This window comes from Acomys minous (assembly GCF_964271855.1).
Source record: "Acomys minous genome assembly, chromosome: 1".
In the NCBI taxonomy this organism is placed as follows: Eukaryota; Metazoa; Chordata; class Mammalia; order Rodentia; family Muridae; genus Acomys; species Acomys minous.
In genome coordinates this window covers 21624804-21647264 of record NC_140483.1, presented here as the reverse complement: position 1 = coordinate 21647264, position 22461 = coordinate 21624804, and the positions used below count along the sequence as shown (strand labels likewise).

Here is a 22461-nt window from a genome sequence, read left to right as displayed (position 1 = left end):
ACAGAAGTGGCACAGCTCCAGTCAGCACCAGAATTCACCCCCCATCCTTCACTCTGTTCCTTGCACCAGGCCAACTCGGAACCTTAGTCTTTCTTTTTTCTTCCTTCCCTTCAATACAGCTGCTATGATTAGAGCCATGGAGGGCTGCCCCAAGAGGGAAGTGGGCCAAGCAAAGATTCATGTGCAACATTGTGTGTGTGTATGTGTGCGTACATGAGTATACAGGCATGTATGTGTGCATGTACATGTATGTGTGTGTGCATGTGTGCATATATGCATGTATGTGTGTGTGTATGTGTGCATGTACAGGTTTTGCTGGTAACTGAAATCAAGAACTCAGGCCTGATCTAGCACTGAGTTACTTTCCCAGCCTCAAAGTACAGCCTCTTTATCACTTGCTCACCAAGAAAGCTATACTAGGAAGCTGGCAGCTGGGGTGAGGTAAGCAATGGCTAAAAGTAAGCACAGGCAAAAAAGCTTTCTTTGGGGGTGAAAGGGGTCAGGAAGGCAAAGGTGAGACTTGGAATGTAGACATTGTAAAGATGAGAAACTGGCCTCTGACATCCCCCAAATAGTTCAGAAGCCTACGCTTGCCTCCTCCACTCCACACATGCATGCAAGACAGACAGAACAGGAAAAGAGATCTGAAAGAAGAGACGAAGAAGGGGTGAAGAGAAGGCAGAGGAGTGAGGTGAAAACAAAAGGGACTGGAAAGTGGACCCAGAGGAAGGCCTACGCAGCAGGACACGGCGGCAGGACACGGCGGCAGGACACGGCGGCAGGACACGGCGGCAGGACACGGTGGCAGGACACGGCGGCAGGACACGGCGGCAGGACACGGCAGCAGGCCTACCTTGGGCGTCATGTCGTGGGTGATGCAGAACTCCAGGTGCTGAAGGATGCTCTCCATGGTGTGGTAGGGCTGCTGTTTGGTGGTCCGAAGGTACTTCTGCATGGCACGGGCCATGGATGCGAAGATGGCTTGGGCTGCTTCCCGGGGGTCCATCACCTCCCTGGGGTTCTTCTGTTCCTCCTCCTGCAGCCGCTTAATGTGAGTGAAGGCCTCTTCCACGGCCACCACGAGCCTGGGAGACAGGCAGTATCTGCACCAGATGCCCACGGCTCATCCTACCCTCTACCCATGGGCTCTGACTGCTGCAGCCAGAGCGAGGTCAGGCCGCTAGGCTCTCCCTGAAGTAACAGAAGCCCGTGTGGAGCCAAGTGCCTGGGGATTAAGAGACAGGAGCTGCTTTCCTCACAGGCAGCAAGAACAGTTGTACTCAGTGGAATCGGATTAGGGACTTAACATAAATGAGCCTAGCATCAAATCCAGAAAGTCGCCTAGGAACTAAGCTACAGAAAACGCCAAGTAGCCCATCAGACCCTAGGAAAAGACTCCACATCACACTACACTATGTAAAAAAATCATAAGTATGACTAAAGGGACATGATTCATTACTACTACTACTATTTTTTTTTTAACTTATTGGGGGAGACATGCACACACCTTCTGTGGGGTTAGGTACAGTCTCTCCTTCTAACATATGGATTCTGAGGATTGAACTCAGGTCATCGGGCTTGGCAGGGCTCCTGGCCCTGAAAACAGCATTTCTATTCAGCCACAACAGCATATGCAATGTGACGCCTGACTGGTGTAGGAGCATATATGCAGCAGCTGAAGACCAGCCTGATCTCCATAGTGAGTTCCAGGCCAGCCAGGACCCTGTCTCAAAAAAATGGAAATGAAAAAATCCAAGTATAGTGGCCTGTACTTTTAATCCCAGCACTAGGGACGCAGAGACAGGCATATCCTTGGGACCTGGTGGCCGGCCAGCTGAGTCTAACCTACTTGGTGAGCTCCAGGGCAACAAAGTGAACGACACCCAAGAAACAATAGCAGAGACTGTCCTTTGGCCTACACACACACACACACACACACACACACACACACACACACACACACAAATTATCCCATTGGACCTGAAAACCAGTCTTTTCTGTAGGTGGAAAATGCCAGAAAGAGCTGCCTCCTGTCAGAAAAAGCCAACTAGCACGCTGAAAACTGTGGGGTAGCATGACGTGGAGGTGATCCCATCCAAAGCCAGGGAGCTTGAAAGGGAAACCCGGGCACAATGGGATTTGCACAGATTTTAGCCTACAGGGTCCAGGCAGACGGTCTAGCAAGCCTGAACCTGACTCACGGAACAGAGCAATAATAAGCGTGTTGTTTTACAGCTGTGGTAGTCAGTCGTGGCAGCACTAGGGAACGAATATACAAACTCTATTTCATGCCTGTTTTGTATCCTCGCCCCAGCTCATCCCACAGGCTCCCTCCCTGAGGTCTCCACTTAGCCCTGAACTCATGCAGCCAGCGCTCACCTGGCCCTGCGCCTGCGCACTCTGCGCTCATGCAGCCCATACCCACCTGGTCCTGCGCTTGCGCACTCTGCGCTCATGGAGCCCGTACCCACCTGGCCCTGCGCTTGCGCACTCTGCGCTCTTGCTCGGCTTCCTCATAGTAGTATTCATTGTGGCTGTTGTCCCGCCTCCGTGCCGCTGCCGCAATCACAGCCCTCGACTGGCCAGTGGAGTTATTGGTGCTGTTTTCTGCACAGGAGCAGGATAGAGGAGACGGTCAAAAATAAAAAAATAAAAAATAAAAAAAGCGCGTAGCCTCTGCACTCCGTTGGAGCTCTGGGAACATGGCCTGACACATCCAGAGGATGCGTCCCCCACCACCCAGCAGTGCCTCCCAGTCCCAACCCTCCTGGCCACCTCTCTGGGAGAAACTGTAGGAAAGCAACCAGAAAGGCATCGGAAAAGGCAGGAGTCCTGTATATATGCCTCGCGATGCAGGAGATTTTGCAGCACACGGCCAAAGGGTAGAGACCGGGGCTAAGAGCAGACCCAGGAGCTAAATCAAACATAAAAATCATAACGTAAGAAGGATCAGCAGCTAAGAGCAGCTACCTGAAGTCAAGGGAAATGACAGAACAGAAGGGGCTGGGACACAGGCCAGAGAAAGGAAAAGGCTAGGGAAGTAGCTTGGAGCCCCGCTCAGGAAGAGGCCGGGAGGGGTGGAGGAGCAGGGCCGCTCACCCTCTCCGAGAGAATACACCTTGAAGCCAGACACTTTCTTGGCCAGGACGGACTTGGGCAGGTTGAGGAGGGCGGGGTTGTAGACAGGGAAGTCATGGTAATACTTCTCCAGGATCCACACTGCCACTCGCTGGATGCTGTTGGGGGAGACGGCAGGAGGGGGTAGGGAGAAGGGACAGACAAGGGGGCGGGGGAAGGGACACATCAGGGCAGGTCGGCAGGGCTGGAGGGGACATACGACAGGGACAAGCTGCTTCCAGGAAGCCCGGCTCAAGCCTGAGGCCTATACTTAGCAGGCCCCTAACCTTTCCCACTGCTGGGTCTGTTAGCCGTTTTGCCTGCGCTACAGCCCAGGGGTAAATGGGCCCCAGCCAAAGGTCTCGTCCCCTATCGCACATTCTCCCAAGGTTTCTGATAGGACCTGGGAGGTGCCACTGACGCTCTTCACAGCCTGGGGGTAAGGAGGGACACATCCTGCCCACAAGCCCTTGGAGGCTGACTTTCTTTTCTTTTTTTCTTTTTTCTTTTTCTTTTTCTTTTCTTGTTTTGTTTTGTTTTGTTTTGTTCTGAGACAAGGTTTCTCTGTGTAGCTGTGGCTATCCTAGACTCGCTTTGTAGACCAGGCTGGCCTCGAACTCACAGTGATCCACGTGCCTCTGCCTCCCCAGTGCTGGGATTAAAGGCGTGCGCCACCACCGCCCGGCTGGGAGCTGACTTTCTATCTCTTCCTCAGGCTGTCCTTTCTCGGGCTGGCTCATCTCAGCATCATTCATTAACTACTCACAAGAAACTGGGCCTCTAAGAAAAGGCTAGAGACCTTCTGCTTACCCCCCATGCCTCGCTCCTCCTTGGTCCATCCTCCTCTAAGATTCCTGACTTCGAATTGTTTCTATCACCCCCAGTTCACAGCTCCCACTGACATCTTGCCCACAATCCTACCTTATGGCTTCGCACTTAGGCTGAGAACATCACCGAACTCTTTATTGTGTGCACACTTCCCTTCCACCCAGGCCCTCTAGCCCGTCCCTTATTAACCCCACCGTCAAACCCTTTCCTTCCCCTCCCCCCACCCCCAAACCCTTTCGGGTCTCATCTTTGCCCTGTGCAAGTCCCACTTACAGTCTCGCACGCCCATACCTGAGATGGCCGACATTGTAGAAGCGGCTGGCCCCATCTGTGGATCGCACGACCTTGAGTGTGAACTGGGGCTGGAGCTGCCGGAGCTCCAGCAGGACCACAGCCAGATAGTGTACAAAGAGGAGGGCATCCACTAACGAAACAGCAAACTGAACCACGCCCTGGTAGCTGCGCTCCCGGGCATCCAAGATGCGAACGCCGTAGAAGAGCCAGTAGGAGATAACGAGGAGGAAGACGAGCACCATGAGCAGGGCACGTAACACGAAGACTCGGGGCAGTGAGGCCTTGGGCCGGCGGAAGAACAGGGCCCAGCTGCCCAACAGGAGGATGAGCAGCTTGAAGGCCACAGAGATGAAGAGGCCCTCACAGGCTGTCCCACACGGTTCCAGCTCCTCGCGCCACAGGAGTGGGGGCAGCAGCAGGAAAGCCAGCGGGGTGAGGAAAGAGAGCAGTGCCAGAGTGGCCCCTGCTGCCACACCCAGGTGGCGTGAACAATCCAGAGGGACACTGTCCTCCATGTCCTTGGCGATGCGTGTGAGGTCATCGTGGGAGATGCTGTGCTCGGAAGTGCCTGTCACTACCGTGGTTGTTTCTCCCCAGTTGTCATCCTAAAGTCAGGAGGGGGGGGGGGAATGAAGAGGAAAGGATAAGCAGAGAAGACAGGAGGGCATGGGAAAGGAGACGGGGAGAAAGGGGACGTCGGCAAAGATGCAATCATCGGAGAAGTTACGGAGCTTCACCGCGTGCCCGTCTTAACGCTGCAGAAATTGCAATCTAAAAACCCAAGTCCCTGGGGAGCTAGCTGCACAGAGATTGGGGAGGGAAAACACCGTGTGGGCAGCGATGACCCTCAAGAAAACAGAGCACAGGACAATTGTCTAGGGAGCTGCTCGGGCAGTGACGATGACCCAAGGGCAGGCTTGCCAGGCAAAACAGGCAGCATGCAGAGAGTGACAGGGCCCAAGCTGACCCCCAGCGGCGGGTGACATGCAAAAGCTCATCTGAATTAGTGGTTCCCAACCCCAGCTGTGCACATTAGAATCACCTAGGGAGCTTGGAAAACATACCAATTATGCAAAGTGAGATCCGCTTGTCAACCTTTTTTTAAAAAAGCTCCCCAGATGATTATAATGTTCAGCCAAGATTGGGAACTCTGAACTGAGTGATCTCTAGGGGCCGCTAGTCAGAATGCGCCCCGAGGACCAGCAGTGTGGAAAATCACCTGGGAGCGTGTGAGAAACGCAGAACCACAGGCCCACCCCACATTTAACCAAGCCACAATCTGCACTTAAACAAGATGCCCGTCCACTGTCCCAACATTCAAGTTCTAGAAGGGGTCTCCCAGGTTTTTTCCAGTTTTTTGTGGAAGTCCGTGATCTCAGCAGAAGCTAGAGACAGACATTCAGGGCAGAGACTCATGAGCCAAGGCACCCACAAAAATGAGAGAGCTGGAGTGGGGGTGTCCAAGTGCAGAGTGGCTAGGAAAGGGAAGTAAAAGCCACCTAGGCAGGCCATGTGGCAATGCCAGGAGGATCGTGGGGGCAGTGGTATGTGCCTGTAATCCTAGCACTTAGGAGGTGGAGGAAGAAAGACCAGAGGTTCAAAACCATCCTCAGTTACATCAGTAACTTTAAGGCTAGCCTGAGCTACATGAGACCTTGCCTTTAAAAAAAAAAATCATCTAAGGCCGGGCATGGTGGCTCACGCCTTTAATCCCAGCACTTGGGAGGCAGAGGCAGATGGATCGATGTGAGTTCGAGGCCAGTCTGGTCTACAAAGCGAGTCTAGGACAGCCACAGCTACACAGAGAAACCCTGTCTCAAAAAAAAAAAAAAACAAAAAAACAAAAAAAAAATCATCTATCCTCCAACCATGAGGGGCTACTGTACTTTTCTCATTAAGGGAGAAGAGGGGACAGAGAGACCAAAATGAACGCTCTAATTAAAATACAGGAAACATGTTGCAGACTCAGGGTCACCGTAGGTCTCTGCAAAGCTACCTGTGCTGGGGTCCATCTCAACAACCACGGTACAGGGTATGTGGAAGGAAGCATGGGCAGGCTGGGCTCCCCCACTGCCCTTTCAGAGTGAGGTCTGCTCAACCCTGTTTACCTGCTGTGGCTCGAGAGAAGCCCCAAGACCACCAGCACTTTGAGTACCCACAATCCTCTTCCCGCCTGAACGTACGGAGTCCTACCCTAAAACCCAGAGGATGCAAGCTACAGGACTGAGCCACGCAGTGCATTGTGGGAGGCAGCCTAGAAGTGACTAGAGAGCTGAGGGATCTCCTCTCCCGGGGATGGGAGAAGAATCCCATCTGAATACAGAAGGCAGAAGAGCCGGCCACTGTCAGCTGTGGGACCGCAACCACACCCTCACCCAGTGACCCCAGATACACTGCCTACCCTCTCAAACATCAAGGCCTGGGGAACCCCACCAAACAGGACCTGAGTTAATCGTATCTCAAGGTCACTTCAAAAATCCACGAAGCCTGGTATCACAGAAAGGAGAGAGTTCCCAATGTCAGACTGGTCCCCTCCATCGCCGACCCACACCCCCGACCTCTAAACAAGAAATTAAAAATCTCCATTGCCTACCATACTCCCACAAAGAAAGAACAGGAATAATAAGGCTTGAGCGATCTTAGTGTCCTGGCAAATCCTGTCCCTCCTACATTCCAGGACTGTGTTCTGCCTACTGTCCTCTCTACCCAGGGAGGGAGTGCAAAGGACCAGAAGTTAAGAAAGAAGCAGCTGCTCACTCTGTCCTGAAGAATTCTTCTCTTTTACAAGGTGCCCCCTTTTAACTGCTCAAGCTCGCTTCTCTCAGGCCCTGAATGCTTGTGTCCATGGACACCTCCCAAACCTCTTTTCCCTAGGACCTAAGTGATGCTGTTCCATAAAATGACAGCAGAGGGCGTAGGTCTGCGACTGAAGGAAACCTGCAGCCTGCACCAGCCTGACTGGCTGACAGTAGCTTCCAAGTAGCAGGGACATTTCTCCTTACTCAGCTGAACTGCCTCTGCCTCTTGAGATCAGGTAGAAACTGGTACCTCCAAAGGGGTTTTCACTGGAATTCAGGGAATTCCAGTGCAACAAGGCCCCGCCTTGGGACACTAAATAAAGGAAAGACATAGCGCACAACTGTGCTTCCCTTCATGTGGGACTCAGAGACAGTCTGGCATAGTGGTGCACACCTTTTAAATCCAGCACTCAGTAGGCAGGGGTAGGCAGATCTCTGTGAGTTCGATGCTAATCGGGGCAACACTGTGAGACCCTGTCTCACAACAGAAACAAACAAGCAAAAAACAAAACAAAAAACAACCAACCAAACCCCACAAAACAAGTCTGGGCTACATAAGGAGATCCTGTCTCGAAAAACAAACAAAAGGATGCCCTTCTGTATGTTGGGGCTGTGCCCTTCCCTTGCCTAATGGTGACTTCCACCTGCTCCCCGCCCCCCAAGGGACCAGAAAATGTCTGACCTAAACCATCCCCAACGCTCACCCGCTCATCCCCTCTGGTGGACTCATTGTCCAGCAGGGGCTCTCCTGGAGCCTGGATCGTCACTGATTTATCTCCACGGCTCCCATCCCGGCTCTTAGAGCGGTGTCGGTCCCGGCGGTCCCTGCGGCAGGAAGCCAGAGAAACAGTAACAAAAGGTCAAAGAGGGGAGTTAAGGTCCCCTCAGCAGCCCCTACCCCACCACCTCGGCATACACCCGATCCCTCTCCACCGCTCCAGGCTTACCCACCTGTGCTTTCGGGAGCTTCGGGAGTGGCCCGACTTATAGGAATATCCCGAGTACTGGGACTCGGTGTCCATGGCGTCGGAACGCCGTGCCTTGTAGCGCTCCAGGGCCGCGGGCTGGGGCCTCTTGGGGGGCCCCACAGCCACCTCCTTCAGCACAGGCTTCTTTAGGCCAAGAGGCACCTTTAGGAAGTCAACCGTCACCCTGAGGGACTCTATTTTGCTGGACGAGTGGGCTTATCTCAGAGAAATTCAAGCGACAGCTCCCTGAGAGGACGAAACATTTGCTTAGGAGTAGCTCAGGATGCCCGTGGATCAGGACACAGGGGAAAAAAACATCCCCAAATGCCACTAGAACCTCATGTAAGCCCAGCCACTCTCTGAGAATACCTCGTTCTTGGTTCCTGTTCTGTCCAACGGGTTCAGCTCCTCCAGCTACAAAGACCCTCCACCCACAGTATGCCCAGTATTCAGGGCTGGGAAAGAAGCTGACACAGGCTCCCTGGGCAAGAAGGACATCCATTGGGTTCCCCCATTGGGAAGAATCAAGGCACTACTTTCTTATTCTCAGCCAGGAAAACAAGACTTGGAAACACAAGCACATCCAAACAAGCTTGGGAGCACAGTCAATCTCTCTCTCTTCCTCTCTTCCTCTCTTCCTCTCTTCCTCTCTCTCTCTCTCTCTCTCTCTCTCTCTCTCTCTCATATTAATAAGTGGATGGGGGTACAGCAAAAACACAAAGAAAAAGCATCCTCTGAAAGCCTAAAGCCCCTGGAGACAAGCAAGACGAAAGTCCCCCTCTACTCAGGGCTTCATCTACACTGCACATCTAACTCTGCAGCAGAGGACAGCATCTCCTCCCCGACTTTCCAAGTGCTAACCCATCATCCTTCAGAGGCCAGCCCCAGCTCGCACAGAAGCCCTGGCTACTCTAGCAACCAAGGGCATCTTCACTGATGCTGCCGACGTATCTCAAGTCATCACCATGCCCTGAGCACTTCCTGCCCTCAAATCTGTCTAACTCACCTACTTCACACCGTATACTTTACTCTGCCCTCCACAGTATGGTGTAACTGACTCTGAGTTTAGGGTCTGGGGGAGAGTGTACACTAAACAGCTAAGCCTGTAAATACAAGCAGCCAAAGTGTCAGTGTGGGGAAAGAAAAAAGAACAAGAGGTTACATGACCTGTACATTTATTACCGACATTGATACATTTGTTAACAGACAGATGAATCAGGGACTGAACGTTGTACTCTAAGCAAATGCTCTACCACTGAGCTAGCTACATCCCCACCCCCATGGAAGATACATTAAACAGAGTGTCTGGGAGCCTTGAATGTGCCCAAGAAAGGAAGAAAAAGCCCAGGGAAGGGAAGGAGTGACACCACACCAAGGAGGGCCATGTCAAGAAAAGGCTCCATGCATTTAAGGAACAAGAAACAAGGCTGGGGAGATGGCTCAGCAGTTCAGAACATCGCTTGTTCTTCCAGAGAACCCGAGTTTGATTCCCAGTGTCCACATGGTTCCTCACAACTATCTGTAACCCCAGTTTCAGTGGATCCAATCTCTCAGAAATTCAGGCAAAATACCACTGTACAGAAAATGAACAAAAAAATAATAATAATAATTAAAGAACAAGCAACAAAGCTGAGGCCAAGAGAGGGTGGCTGAAGCAGCGGGGAGCCAATTGAAGAGGTCTGGTTTTATTTGCAGGTTACCAAGAAGTCTATTTAGCTGTGCAGATACGGATTGGAAAAAAAGAAAAAGCAGAAATGGAGAGATCCATGAGAAGGTCCCACAGCTGGAAGACTTGGCCATTAGAACTCAAGGAAGAAGTAAGAAATGGACTCACAGAACCAACCAGGCCTGATGAGGGGGCTGACTAGGGGGTGCCGGGTGGGCTAGGGAACACCAAAAACACCCAGTCAAGCCCACAAAAACAAGCAAGTAAAGTGTAATCAAAATGAAAATGCCTAGGGGAGAAGATGCTGAGCCTCTGTAAGGCAAGGAACTTACGAAGGGAGGATCAAGTGTGTGAGGGAGCGTGTGTGGGGAAGAGGGAGCTTGTGGGAGCCAGCTCTGACTCCTGTTCTCCATTCACAAAGCTCACGGCTGTGAGGAACCAGCAGTTGGGCAGCCAAGGAGCTGGAGGCAAGAGGGAAGAGCAAGGGAAGAAACTAAGAAGGAGAGACCGGAAAGGCCTGTAGAGTGTAATCTCAAGACAGCCAATAAGACAAGTGGACTTCCCCAGATGAATAAACCCAACCAGGCCCAACACACACTGCTGAGAGGTTCATCTGTCAAGCGCTGAAACAGACTTGCTTTGTGAAGTTACTCCGGCTACTTTCAATCACCAGCAGCTGGAGAATGAGCGAGCGATACATATTTGCATCCATCTGCCCTCCTGTGGGTACAGGCCAAGTAACTGAGACCCACCTCGTAAATGAATACGCCTGTCTGTCAGAGAGAGAAACTGCCGTTGTGGGGGAGATAAGAATCGATGTGAAATCCATTCGTTTCTCCTCCTAACAGAGCCACGCAGAGGCAAGATCCACGAGCCAGTGATTTCAATACCCTCCCCCTCCCCCACCCCAATCAAAGCGACATGTGATAAGAGACATACTTTGGGGGGTAGGGGGCAGATATACTTCAACCCAAACCTGAACCTCGCTAAAACAGGGCCACAAACAGGGCCCGTCCCATGTTCACCCCTCTGTCTGCAAATTACATGTTGGGCTCCTCTTACCCGTGCCCTAGGAACCCACTCTACTGGTTTCCTCCTCCGTACGGCTCAGACGTCGCAGCTGCGCCACTTTTGATGTGGCTCCCATCTATCCTTTCTAGTTCTCCTCTTAAAAACTCAACTTTGCCAAGAGGTTCCGAGACCAACAGACTACAGGAGCAGGTGATGGAGTAAAAGGACAAAAAAAAAAGTGCTACGGATTTGATCCAGACAGACAGCAGTGCCCCCCTCTCCTACCTCATCCTCCACCCCAAATACCTGCAGAGAGCCAACAGCAAAGAGAGCCTGGGATTTACACCAAGATCCAGGTTTGAAACCTGGCTCTCCCACGGCTGAGCTGTGCCACTGTGGGCAAGGTACGGCCCCTGTTGTGCCTGTGGCCTGGTGGGCCTTCTGGTAAAACAAGAGGCGAGGATACCTCCTTCATGGAGTAGCTGCAAGGAAATGCAGGGATGAAAGAAGTGCTTTCATAGGCAGTACGGCTACTAATAGTTAAGCAATTAATAAGCTCTCAAACTCCAGCCCCCAACCACTTCCTCTGAAACCAGGGAAGGCGGTGGTATAAATACATTGTAGGACTAAATAAAGAACGAGCTCGTGCACACACACACAACACACACACACACACACACACACACCATCCTGACCCACTACTTCAAACACACCCGGATGTGAGGTGAAGCCATTCTGTTTCCCCTGCAGATAAATTTCAAGCCACACAGGGTGCCAGTCATCTCTCAACTCTTTGTTCCGAGCCTGGAACCCCCTGCCTTCCTCTTCCCCCCCTTTCCCCCCCCTTCCCCCCCCTCCCCCCCCCCCCCGGCAAAAGACAGACCCTGCAGCCCTGGCATAACACAGGGCTGCCCAAAAATGCAGCAAAACATGCTTCTCCCTCAGCCACCAAACACAGGGGGCACAGAGGACCACAACTTCTGAAGCCTTTGCCTTCTGTCCCTCTGGGTACCCAAGAGAGCTCAATCCCGGCCCTGGGAAGGGATAAAAGGTAGGCGAAGAGATGGGTAGAAGGTCCCCTTACATAATCAGTCTCAAGAATCAGGTTTGGAGGGGTCTCCCGGGTGGGCAGCGTTCCCAGGAAACGAGGTGGGGGAGGGGAGCAGTGGATGGAAATCAACAAGTAGAAATGAGACAGGAGGGAAGTCTGGGCTTGGCACAGGGCAGAGAGCTACACCCGGCTGAGGGGCAGAGGCAGAAGAAAGCAAGTGTGTCCCCACTGTTGTTCAACTCACCCCCACCCCTCAAGACACAACCACAGGCACGGAGTCCCCTTCCTCAAACCAGCCATGGATTATGTGGGGTTAAAAGGAGGCCAAAGAGGAGAGAGGGAGAGCAGAGAGAACCCGGCACAAAAAGGAGACCCTTCTCCCCTCCAAAGGCCTTTCAGAAATAAAATTAATGGAATGTGTCTCAGTATCATCCCAAGGGAATTGGGAGGAGGGCTGAAGGGAATGTGGGGGCTTTTGTCCCGGCTGCCCAGCTTCTCCCACATTGATCACCATAGCAACCAAAGCCCCCTGTTGCCTAGGTGATGGCAGCCAGGTCCTGGAACCCGTACCCAGCATCCAAAGCGAGAAAGGTTATAGAGGTGGGGGAATAGGATAGAGGGGGAAAGAATGGGGTTTCTCCTCTGGCAGCCCCAGCTTTTGTCTGAGCTTGGGATCAAGTTTCTTCAGGAAACAATTGGAGGCCTCTAGAAAATATAAACTGAAAACCTGGCAAGAGGCAGAGAGAGCAAGGCCCTGGGGTACGTGGTATGTGGGTGGGTAGGGGTGCCGGGGACCAGGGCCAACTGACCCTTCCTCATCCGCCACTCACAGGAGTAGCTGAGTGGATAGCCAAGTGCTGTGTGGTGCTGTGTGTGTGTGTGTGTGTGTGTGCGCACGCGCACGTGCATGCACCCATGCATGCGCGCACACACATGTGCGTACATAGCCACTTGCAGGTGTGCACACACATAGGCACCCCACATGTGGCAGGTGCTGAGGACAACAACCAGGCAATAGGAGTCCCTGGTCACCATCTTTTGCCACTGCTGTAGCCCTGCAGTGCAATTCAGGTCTTCAGACCTAGGGTGGAGACCTGAGACAGGACACGATGAGGTTGTACCTAGGAAAACAGAAGCCAGGGTGGCTCAGCTAGAGGAGAAAGTAGGGAAGGGACAGATCACATGTGCACACCTGGGGGGGGGGGCCCTAACTCTCCTTCATCTGCACCGTATGACAGGGTGACGGCAGCAGGCCTGTGGGGCAGAGGTGCCTGGGTTTCATGTGAGAGGCGACTTTGGCCAGAAAAAGATGAAGATGGGAAAATGGACAAGAAGCTAAAGTTTGGCTTGGACCGGGGTCTGCCTCTGTTAGGTCCCACTTCCTCTTCTCAGCTGAGGACCAGGAAGGGTAGTCGTGCCTGGGTGTGTGTTATTCCTCCAATGTGTGTTATAACTCCGAAGTTACTCCTTCCGAGCCCTCCTGAAGAGGCATCCATCTGCGGGCCTGTTACAACCCTCTGAATCCTACACAAGAACCAGGTCTCCCCACATCCGGCCTTCCCCCACATCTGCACCACAACCCATGGTTAGGTGACTCCTAGGTTGCTATCTCAACTGCTGAGTACCTACTTTGGGTCGGGGTGGGGGTTTGGGGAGCACCTAGTCATAAGGCTGATCACCAAGAAACAGAACAAAGGTTCAGAGGTTTAGCATTCGCCTACACTACACTGTTCCCTGAGTCCAATCAGGTAACCCTGTGAGGCAGCAACGGAGACTTGGAGCTGTAAAGAAAGTGGTGGAGCTCTCGGAAACTGCCCTTCACTCTCCTTCACTGGCCCACCCAACTCTCGGCAGCTGTGAGCCTTAGCTGAAAGGTAATTCAGCCATAAAAATCAACCCGGGTTTACAGATAATAAATGACTGGCCAGTGGTCACTACTTCCGGGACAGCCCATTCTGGCCTCTTACTGCTTGGAAAACCTTGCTAGCACTTGGGTTTGACGGGACCTCCTGAAAGGTGAGTAGACTCTTCCACAGACCACTCTCTGCCTCTGGTTCTTTCTGGACCCAACCAGCCACCACTCCAAAGAACTCGAACACTCCTTCATGTGTCCCCATCCAGCCTTGGACTCGGCCAAGCTACCCATGCCAAGAGGCTCACACTAGGTCCTTCCTATCACAGAAAGAACCAAGAATGGGCAAAGGACCACAACCACCCTAAGCCTATAAAAATGGGCTCCCTGACGCACTCTTTATACCCTCAAAAAAAAAAAAAACCACAAAACCCAGTGACTGTAGTGAGACCCAAGAGGCCAAAGAAGACAGCTGGACCTCAGGGGGCCCAGTGGGAAAGCTGCAGGACCAGGTGCCCAGGAGCTGGCACCGGGTGCCCCACCCCCATACTGCTAACCAAGCACTCTTCTTAGGAGGGCCAGACGTGAGCTCACCATCCTCACAGCCCCAGGGTGGGAGCAGGATCCTTCTCCTAGCAGGGGAGGGGCGGAGTAGCAGGGGAAGAGCCCACAAATGGCCTCCTGCCACCGGTACACGATACTAACTAGAAAGGAGCTAGAAAGCAGAGCCACACCCCTTTCCACCTTCTGTAAATTTTCCCTCAGTGTAAACCAGGGAGTGGGGAGGGTACCCTCCAATCCAGACACTGAAAGACTGATACACACACACACACACACACACACACACACACACACACACACGTGCATCTAGTTCCCCTTCTGAAACCTGGAATGGTTCCTACCCGCCCCACCCAGCTCCACCCACCCTGGCTAGGCAGGTTCTGTAGAGACCTGTTCTGCTCTCTCTGGCACCCCCACCCCCATCCGGGCTCTCAAAGTCCCTGCCCCCAATCTGGCACACGCACACATGCTCACACACAAACACATGCTCAACCCATTGCATCCCAACCTCTAGTTTTCTCTAGCCCCATCCCTGGTCAATCTCGGGCAGGATGCTGAGGGATGAATATTCCCTTTGGCATCTTTCCCAGGCGGAGGCTGTAGGGAGAGAGAGGACACAGAACTTAGGCAGAGGCAACCAGGACTGAAATGCCAGGATGCTCTATTTCATTTTCAGCACCCGCAGGGCTTTGAGCTACTGCCTCCCAGGCTGTGGCAGAAGAGGTCCCTCCCCCACATACCAGCTGAGGTATGGAAGGACTATGAAGGAAAATGGGAAAAGGACAATAGGAAGTAGGTGAGCTGTGCTGACCAACATGCCCACTTCCTGAACACACACAGTCAAACAGATCCGCCTCCCTGCCTTGCTGTGTTACGTGGGCCTCAACTGTCCCTGACCCCAAGGGACCTCAAAGCCTGCTCCTCAGCCAGGCCCTGCCTCAAGGCAAGGAAGAATTATTTAGGAAGAGGAAGTCAGCCAACCTCAGGCTGACAATGTGGACCAGGAGAGCTGAGATGTGGGGAAGGAGTGTGTGGGGGAAGAAAGACATATGGGACACTGTGGGTGAAGGCTGGATTGTATGAGGAAGCAATAGAGCAAGCCTCAAGGTGTGAGACGCAATGGGGGGGGTGAGGGGGGAGGGCAGCCAGAGTGGCAGGCCTGGGTTTCTCCATAAAAACTCCTTCTACCTCAGTCCAGGGCCACTCATATCGAGGAACACTGAGAAAGCCAAAAGGCCTTCCAATCAGCTCCTCCCTCCTGACAACACCCGCCTCCCTCGCCCTTTCAGCAAACTATCAACTCCCCCGGCCTTATATCTGCCACTTCCATTCCTGGAGTAAAGCAGGTGACAAAATACGCGTTTCTGTTCACACTTGCTGGGTTTTGAGTTACCATATCACACCTCAGGCTCAGCACCTGTTCCTGTCTGATCTCCACCCCCCCCCCTCCATTACCCTAAAAAGCCAGAGCCCCCATTCACAAACCCCCCTCTTGCCTTCTGTCCAGGCTAGGGGAGCCAGGCACTGGTGAGAGCAGAACCTGAAATACTACAGTTAAGACTGTGGGAAAATCCGATGACAGTGGCGGCCGGGTCCCTCTCCACACAAGACACAGCCGTGAGCTATGATGGTGAAGCTGTAGCTCCTTGTCCACACAGAAGGGAAGACCTCAGCTCCAACAGGAGCCCTGCCATGGCTTAGACAATGAGTTGCTCCTCTTGGGGAAGGACTGGGCTCCTCCATAAGACCCCCCATCTTGGAGCTGGAGAGATGGCTTAGTGGGTAAGAGCACTGTCTTGCTCTTCCAGAGGTCCTGAGTTCAATTCCCAGCAACCACATGGTGGCTCACAACCATCTATAACGAGATCTGATGCCCTCTTCTGTCATGCAGATATACATGCAGATAGAGCACTCATATACATTTACATAAGTAAATATTTTTTTAAAGACCCCATCTGGTTCTCATCCTTAAGAGCTAAACACATTAGCTTTCCAAGGGGAAAGAGGACTTAGTCACATTCAAGATTAAAGCCAAGAATGTACAACCACACAGAATTGGGGTGACAGAACGGAAAGATGAAGCAAGTATGAAGCAAGTACTCTGAAAAAAGGAAAACCAACAAGCAAAAAAAATCGCAGAGACCAAGAACAACGTTTAGAAGCTACACCATCTATGAAGACTTTCTTGCCTTCTCCAAGCTTATCTTCCTGTCTGTAAAATGGGGACAATAGTTTTCTATATAATAATGTATCCAAAAATCACAGAAGTTGTAACCTGCAAGATGCTTAATAGGACAGTGTGATGGCCACATGCCTTTGTGATCCCAGCACTTGGAAGGCATAGGCAGGCAGATCTCTGTGAGTTTGAGGCTAAGCTGGTCTACAGAGCACTTTGTTCTAGGCCAGTCAAAGCCACACAGTGAGACCATGTCTCAAAAATAAATAAATAAATAAAAAATAAAGGTAAGTAGGTAGATGAATAGATGGACAGATGAAAAACTGATGCTCAGTAAATGTTGGTTCCCCAGCTCTTTTAGGTACTGCACAGCCAATCCTTCTACTTCTTTTCCTATAGCTTCCTTCTAAAAAGGAGATTCCACTCAGAGTAAGGAGGAGTGCAGGGGTGGCTCCTCCCCAACAGGAGCATGGACCAGGAACTAATCCCACACTGATCATTTCCTCGGCAACTTGGGTCCACCGCACCCCCCACCCCCAACCTCACGTCTCTCTTCTTCCTCAGTGAGGTCAAGCCTAGGATCCAATGGCTTCCCCATCTTTTCCAGGCTCTCCCCCTAGCTATTCCATCAATGGGCAGGGAAAGAGGCCCCAAGCCTCCTGCCCCACCCCAGCCCCCAGACACTGCCCACTCTCCCCACTCAGGGCCCCACCCTGATTACCAGGATAGGCCCAGTGCTGCTGATTCTAAGCTGGCTTTTCCCAAACCCATTCCCAGCTGTCTTGTCTATAATTACCAACCTTGCCAGGGGCAGAAGACTGGCACCACAACAGCTCATTTCCAAAGGGCCCCACCGGAGAAGCCTCTGCCTCCCACTCGGTACCAAGCAGAGGGGGTTAAAAAAAAAAAAAAGGGAGATGCAAAGATTCTGCCTGACACACTGGGGTTCTAGCCAGATCCCAGCAGAGAAGCTGAGAGCGGGCTACCAAAGGCCAAACAGGATAGAGAGAGTCTGTCTATCTGCACCTCTGCCATGAGCATCACATGGCACAGAGGATTACCCACCTGTGGAGAGAGAGAGGTTTCTGGTCAACTCAGAGTGAGAGAAAGTTGATTGGAGGCAAAGCAGGAAGATGAATCACACAAGGATGAGAGGAGAGGCACACAGCACACAGGTGGGAGCTGCAAGAGAAAGGAGAAAAGGGGAGGATTTAAAAAAAAAATATATATATATATATATACATACACAAACGACAATACTATCCCAGCCTCTCCTCTCCCTGATGCCTCCACAAACACCACAGGACAGGACAGAAAAAAAGATCATTAATTTTGTTTTACAGCTAGGGAAACTGAAGCCAAATCTCCACTTCATGTTTTAAGGTCCCTCAGTAGCACACACCCCACACTTTTTCTTGCTCATGCTCAGCAGCCTCAAGCAACAACCCCTCGATTGCCTCCCCGTCTTCCTGTCCTTTAAGAATGGTTAAGAAGAGTCAGGCAGCAAACGTAGCTAGAGGCGCATACCTTTAATCCCAGCACTCGGGAAGCAGAGGCAGGCGGATCGCTGTGAGTTCGAGGCCAGCCTGGTCTACAAAGTAAGTCTAGGACAGCCAAGGCTACACAGAGAAACCTTGTCTCGGAAAGAAAAAAACAAAACAAAAAAAAAAAAAAAAACAAAGAAGAAGAAGGGCCAGGTGTGATGGAACAGAACGTTAATCCCAAAGTTCTAGGCCAGCCTAGTCTACACAGCAAGTTCCAAAGATAAAAAGCAAATCCTTGTCCCAAAATAACTATATTTATTGGCACACGAAGAAGTAGGATCAGCTAAGGAATATGCATGTAGTAGAATATTACTAGGCCGTAAAAAAGGGGTGAAGTACATACATGAATGCGCCTTGCAAACATTCTGAGAGGAAGCTGGACATAAAATGATGGAATTTAGAGGAAAGAGCCAGAACAGGTAACTTCACATAGACAGAATACAGGCTGGCAGTGACACGGTGGGAGGGATCGGACACAACACGGACACACACGACACACACACACACACGTGACGACACACACCGAGGATGAACAAGGACCAAACAAGAGAGCACTGGAAACAACAGCTTAATGTGTCTACAGTTCCTTCAGGGCTAGCGAAAATGCTCCAAAACTAGGCAGACGTGGCCAAACGGTATTGTGTGCGCACTAAACTCCATTCTCTTTAAGGAAATTCACTTCATGTTCACTTCTTTAAAAAAAAAAAAATCCAGTGGCCAACACATCTCCTTCAGGATCCTCGCCCAATGCTCTACCTCAGAACCAAAGTCTATGCTTCACGGGCCTCCAGAATACACCTCCGTACGGCGCTGGGGGGTTACGGGGATAGACGTGTCCAAGCACGTTTCACCTGTGAACAGTATCTTCCCCCCCCCCCCACCCATCCCCCGTGTTTCACACAGCACCTGGCAGGAAGTGGACTGTGATGAATGTGGTCTCCCTCACTCGCCTGCCCTACTGCCCAGCCCTCGGGCCCTTACTACATCCTCGGATTAAAATCCAAGCCACAAAAACCAAGAGTTACTAAGTCATTTCCCCTGTGCCAGGCACTGAGGAACACGCTCTTCCCAGATTATTTCACTTGGTCCTCATAAACCTAAGAGGTGCGGCCCAGCGCCAACTCCATGTAACAGGTGAGGCTTTCAAAAGCCATCCCGTTTCGTCTGAGGTCACAGAACTTGGACGTTCAGACCAAACTGTTAACAAAGGGGACCGGTCTCAGTGCGGGGTGGGGGACCTGGGGATTCCTTGCGGATGGGTCTGGTGTAGGCTTGGCTTGGCTTCAAACACCCAGAAGGCTGCGGGAGCGGAGCTGTACGACACGCATCAGGTCACACTGCACTCAGCACTAAGCGAATCTGTCTGAGTCTTCCTCGTGGCCTCATGATGGAAGAGCCAGCAAAGGAGCAAACTGGAGTCCCTAAGACTCAGAGGGAATGCAGGTCCGGGGAAGAAGAAGATCTCCCTCCTCAAGACCTACAGGGAGGTGAGGGGAGCAGAAGACATCAAGGAAGGAAGGCCGTGGGGAACTGAGAGAAAGTAGAAAGCAGGACCAACACAATAGAGAAGGAGGGGCCAATGTGGCCAATGGCTCCCAGTCTGGAAGTACTCTTTGAAATGGTACCTCCTATTGTCTGGCAGCAATTCCTTCTCCTAGGAGGGTAACTCCTCCTGATAGGTATACCAGAAAACCAGAGCACTGACAGAGGGGACCTGCAGGCCCTGGGAAGAACCATCTGATAGGTGTCCGATTTGAAGGAATGAAAACACTGGGTGGGGAAAAAAAGAATCTAGCCTACTCCTACCCTGTTCCTATTCCTACTCTGACATTTTCTAAAGCTCTCCCCTCCTCTCCCCAGGCTTTATGAAGGGTAGGGAGCTCTGAGGGCTAAAGATGGAACATTCCAACTGCACATGCCCATTGGAGACCGACATTCCAGCTGCAATTACCCAGGACCCTAATGGGCATGTGCAACTACAGCCTCTGCCTTAAAGCCAGTGGCTCCACCTAACTAACCTCTGGCAGCAACAGGAAAATAGTTGAGAACCTGCAGCTGGGTCCCACAGGAGGAGGACCACCCCTCTCTCTTCCCATCACCCCAAAAAGAGAACAAACAAGAGCAAAGAGAGAAAGAAGGTAGCTGCTACTTCTCAGAGAGGAAGAAATGTCTTTTTTGTTTTGTTTTTGTTTTTGTTTTGTTTTTTGAAACAGGGCTTGACTGTCCTGGACTCACTTTGTAGACCAGGCTAGCCTCAAACTCAGAGCATTCCGTCTGCCTCTGCCTCAAGAGTGCTGGGATTAAAGGTGTGCTCCACCGAGCTCGACTGCCCAGCCACTCTCATGAAGATAAATACAGACCCTTTCTCCACCATGTGCACATCTGGCCTCTCCACTACACACACACACACACACACACACACACACACACACACACGCACGCACAAATTCACACACACAGAAACACAGTCACACGCGCTTGAGCACGAGCACACCCACAAATTTATGCACAAACGACACACATGCACACAAAAACACACTCACGTACACAAGTTGGAACACAAGCATACTCGCACATGCAAACTCACACAAGCACACATTCATGAACACACACATAAACACACCCTCCATCCAAAGAGTGCCGCCTCTCATCTAGAAACTGTAGGGTAAACTACCTGGACACACTTGCAGAAACTCCCAGAGAAGCACTCCGCGTCACTTTCTCAATCCCACGGCTCCCTACCAGGTAACTGGGGCAGAGAACCAAGCGCAAAGCATCAAAGAGCACCGAAGCCCACTGAGAAAGGGTCACTACTCTCACTGTGTCCTTGACTCCGCCAACCCTCAAAACCCATGAGTGCCCTTCCACCTCCCCTGAACCTATTCCCCATTCTCCACACAGCCATCTTCCAGAAAAGTCCATCTCCCCAAATAAGCACCTCCTAAGACAACTCACTACATCCGCCCCGCCCCACCCCCCTTCAGCCCGTGCCCAGATGCACAATCCCCATTAGGAGGGTCTCAGATACCCAAGACACTGCCATTCAAATCCTGCAGACAGCCTTCCCTGTGGGCCTGCTGCCAGGAAAATCTGCCTGTAGAGACAAGAGTACCCCCCCCCCAATAACCACTCAAAAATACCCACCCATCAGTACAGGTTACTCACAAGGCAATAGCTTCACACACACACACACACACACACACACACACACACACACACACATTCCCACCACGCAGGTGCACACACCTATCCATATATACCCACCACCCATTCTGCTCTTGTAAACCCACCTTCTCTAATACCTTACTCATCTCTTTCCCATAAGCCCCTCTCTCAGCACAGACACACACAGACACACACCCCTTCCCTTGAGTATACCCGCAAATACATACCCAAACACACAGCAGATGTATGGTCAGCTGGGGCGCTCCCCCCCCCTCTCCTTACACACACACACCTACACATCCCACGGCCCACCTGCAGGAACACGCAGCACGTCAAGGCGTGCACACATACACACACACACACACACACACACACACACACACACACACACAAAGAATCACGCATACTGATCCCCCAACTAACCCTTTAAAACTCACTGTGACCAGGTCCTTCGAGGAGTAAATAGGACGAGGGAAAGAGAAGATGTCGTCGGTTAGTCGGTTACCCCCCCACACCCACCCCGACACACATTCCCCGGTATCGCCGCAAGTCTCATCCTTGGGCTACACATACACACACACACACACACACACACACACACACACACACACACACACACACACACTCAGAACCATCTCTCAGGGATCCGCTCTACACCCCAAACATATACCTGCCCCTTCCCTCCGCACTCTCCAGGGGTGTGTATGCATCCCTACATACCTTCAGCTTCCAACAGCTCCAGCCTCCGATCCTTCCACGGCCTCTCCCACCACCTCCAACACACGCTTCCCAATCCCCGGCTTCAATGGGTTCCCTTGGGATCGTTCAGGCGCCCGCCCCGGGCCCCCTGGCCCAGGAAAGTCCCCGGCTCTTAAGGCCTGGGCTCCGCCCCTTGCCCAAGCGCCCCTTCCCCTCCCCAAAGTTGGGGGTACTCTGCTGTGCAGTGGAGAACAGACCGGAAGGGGGTTTCCTCAAGCCCCCCTTCCCCCAGAAGCCACCCCGCTTTCTCCAGGGCCGGGCGCTCCCTGGTCCTTTACATGATTTCCTTCTTTTTTTCTGCTGCTTTCTTTCTTTCCTTTTTTTTTTTTTTTTTCAAACTTTGCCCGCGCCCCCGCGGCCCGCCACTCACCCGCCGCTGCGAACAGCCGGGTGGACTAGGCGCACGCCCCGCTCCGCGCCTTTGTATCCGCAGCGCACCGGGTCGTTCCGAACTCCGCGCTCTAGGACGGGCAGCGCGGGCGATGGGGGTTGGCGAGGGGGACTCCTGAGGTCGCTCACCCCGGCTCCGTCCCAGACCACTCGCCTCTTTTCCCCCTCGAGGCCCCGGGGGCAGGGGGCCGGGGGGACTGCAGGGCACTCAGGCTCCCATGGCGGGACCGGAGGACCAAGCAATCGGGGATCAGGAATCAGATCTGGAGCCGGCGGCGGAG

At 52.3% G+C, this 22461-nt stretch overlaps 1 protein-coding gene across 6 annotated transcripts in view; it reads right to left on the bottom strand.

Moving 5' to 3' along the window:
* Positions 1-22461, bottom strand: part of VANGL2 (VANGL planar cell polarity protein 2) — a 25218-nt gene extending 2757 nt beyond the window's left edge. The window contains exons 1-9 of one of the 6 annotated variants that reach the window (XM_084792312.1): positions 22161-22461; positions 17388-17504; positions 8375-8486; positions 7989-8251; positions 7742-7862; positions 4237-4844; positions 3100-3236; positions 2472-2607; positions 854-1085 (exon numbers count right to left, since the gene is read on the bottom strand). In XM_084792312.1, the coding sequence (XP_084648438.1) occupies positions 854-1085; positions 2472-2607; positions 3100-3236; positions 4237-4844; positions 7742-7862; positions 7989-8059 (1305 nt within the window). In that variant the 5' untranslated portion in view covers positions 8060-8251; positions 8375-8486; positions 17388-17504; positions 22161-22461. Of the gene's footprint in view, positions 1-853; positions 1086-2471; positions 2608-3099; positions 3237-4236; positions 4845-7741; positions 7863-7988; positions 8252-8374; positions 8487-11395; positions 11503-17387; positions 17505-21751; positions 22123-22160 lie in introns of those variants that run through there. The other 5 variants (XM_084792311.1, XM_084792316.1, XM_084792313.1 and 2 more) reach the window with 5 other exon arrangements.